The sequence below is a fragment of the Chrysochloris asiatica genome, unplaced genomic scaffold (genome assembly GCF_000296735.1).
Source record: "Chrysochloris asiatica unplaced genomic scaffold, ChrAsi1.0 scaffold00150, whole genome shotgun sequence".
NCBI classification, from domain to species: Eukaryota; Metazoa; Chordata; class Mammalia; order Afrosoricida; family Chrysochloridae; genus Chrysochloris; species Chrysochloris asiatica.
Genome location: NW_006408668.1, coordinates 3,242,507 through 3,244,676, shown reverse-complemented (window position 1 = coordinate 3,244,676; position 2,170 = coordinate 3,242,507). Strand labels below are relative to the sequence as shown.

Genomic DNA, 2,170 nt, shown 5'->3' with positions numbered 1-2,170 from the left:
CTGCTGCTGAGTTGATTATGACACAGAGGTACTCTAAAGGGCAGCGTACAACTGCTTCAGAGTGTTTCCCTGGTTGTAATTTCTACAGAAGCAGACTGCCACAGCTTTCTTCTGCAGAGTGGCTAGTGCACTTGAATGCTGACCTTGTGGTGAGCAGCCTAACACTTAACCCAGTGCACCACCAGGACTCTTTGTTTTAGCAGTCCTTGGCATATTTTATATTCTTTGCCAACACCATAATTCACATGCATCAGTATCTTTGCTCTTCCTTATTCATAGTTCAGCTTTCACATGCATGAGGCTATTGAAAATAACATGGCTTGAGTCAGGCACACCTTAGACATCTTTGCTTTCTAGTATCTTAACGAAGTATTTTTGCAGCAGATTTGCTCAATGAAATACATTGCTTGATTTCTAGACTGCTGCTTTCCTTGGGTGTTGATTGTGGATCCAAGTAAAAGGAAATCCTTTACAACTTCAATCTTTTCTCTGTTCATCAGGATGTTGCTTATTGGCCCTGTACTGTATGTAAAACACTTAGCACAATAAGTGGCAAAGAAAGTGCATAAGAATTGATAGATAACAGAATGCTAATCATTGGATATCTGTGAAGCCCCAAGTGTGATGGCTCTAACAGCAAAATAAGCATCCTTTCAAACCCTGTTAGAATTGCAAATTTTGGGCTTACACTGTTGTTAAGAATGAGTAGGTACCGGCTCATAATGATCCTGTATAGGGTTTCCGACCCGCAGCTAGTGCATTAGAATCGCTTACCTTGCCGTTCGAACCGATCTTGAGGTCCAGTGCGTATCCTATGGTGCCACACAGGCTTACAGAATCAAACGCTGGAGGTGGGGTCCACCAGTCACGGCTTTTACATTCCTTCCTAAAAGATTCTGATTAGTTTTTCAAATTCGAGAACATCCGTCATTAAAAAAAGTTTGGATAGTGTAGCGATGTGATGAAAATGAGTGTTGAGCACAGACACTTAAACAGGCTTTCTTCCACTTTGGAGCTGGGTGGGTTACAACCCCCCTAAATTTCGCAGCCAATCTCAAATCACTTGCTCCAACCAGAAACCTTATAGTTGGTTAATTAAACTGCCTTATAATTGGTTCATTTAACTGCCTGACTATAGACTAGTCTCAAAGGCACAAAACATGGGTTAGTTCTCATGGTCCCAAACAGAGCCCATCTACTGAGGGCAGTAAGGAGCGCAGCACAAGGCAATTAGAGTTGTCTTGGGTTTAGCTACTGAGTCTCTTGTGGCGGGGTAGCCAAGCGATGTTCAGTCAATCCCGCTGCAGAAACCCGGTCACAATTTTATCCTGGAATAGAAGATAAAGGAAAAGAAAACCATGTAGGGAAACCGGAAATCAGGGTCTTAAATGTATCCTAGCAGGTGGTGGCAGTGGAGAGGCAGAGCTGTGGGAGAGGAGACGGGGAGGACCCTTCTCCGCTTGCTTACACTCCTTTCTATATCCCTTTAGATCTGGCCCAGCAGGGCAGGTCACACCATCTCTTTGAGTGATTGACGGATTTCTCAGCCTCTTTGCATTTGGGTCCAAGTTTATTTTTCTTTGATTTATTGTCTGTGCGAGGTAGGGGCATTTCCTTAACCTTAGCACCTTACTGGGGACACCACAGTCCCTTTATCTCCCCTCTTAGGGTCTCCTGGCTCTTGCCATTTTAGAGACCAGTGAGCAGAGCGGGCTCGGGCTCGGGCTGGGAGGCCCCACCCTCACCCTTGGTCCCGGCGTCGTGTCTGGGCCCGTGGGCCCGGCGGCCGGGCCATTGTTTCGGCCCCACCCCTGATGAATATTCACGCAGCGCGAGGTGGTGGCGCGGGCCGAGGCCAGCGGACGCGTCCCGTGCCTTACCCAGAAGGGCTTCGGGTTGTGAGTGCGTTTCCGCTCGTTTTTCCTGTCGGAGAAGGAAAGGGGGAGCTGTTTTCTTTCTCCTCAGAATATATTTTTGGTGTCCCGTTTCTCCTCCTCCTTTTTTGCTGCCACCTCCTCCCTCTCCGCCTCCCTCTCTGCCTCCGCCTCCCGGGTTATCTTTGTCTCGCTGCCTCGCGCTCACTCGCTCAACTCTCGGCGGCGCCGCGGCCCCACGTTTCGGGCCGCGTCCTCGATGCGCGCGGCGCGGGGCGCGAGCTCCGGGGCCTGAG

The 2,170-nt window shown here is 48.9% G+C and overlaps 1 protein-coding gene across 1 annotated transcript in view; it reads left to right on the top strand.

Moving 5' to 3' along the window:
• Positions 1-2,133: 2,133 nt before the first annotated feature.
• The window catches only part of MAP4K4 (mitogen-activated protein kinase kinase kinase kinase 4), a 268,380-nt gene continuing 268,343 nt past the window's right edge, over positions 2,134-2,170 (top strand). Inside the window, exon 1 of the mRNA XM_006870766.1 lies at positions 2,134-2,163. Within this exon, the coding sequence (XP_006870828.1) occupies positions 2,134-2,163 (30 nt within the window). The remainder of the gene's footprint in view (positions 2,164-2,170) is intronic.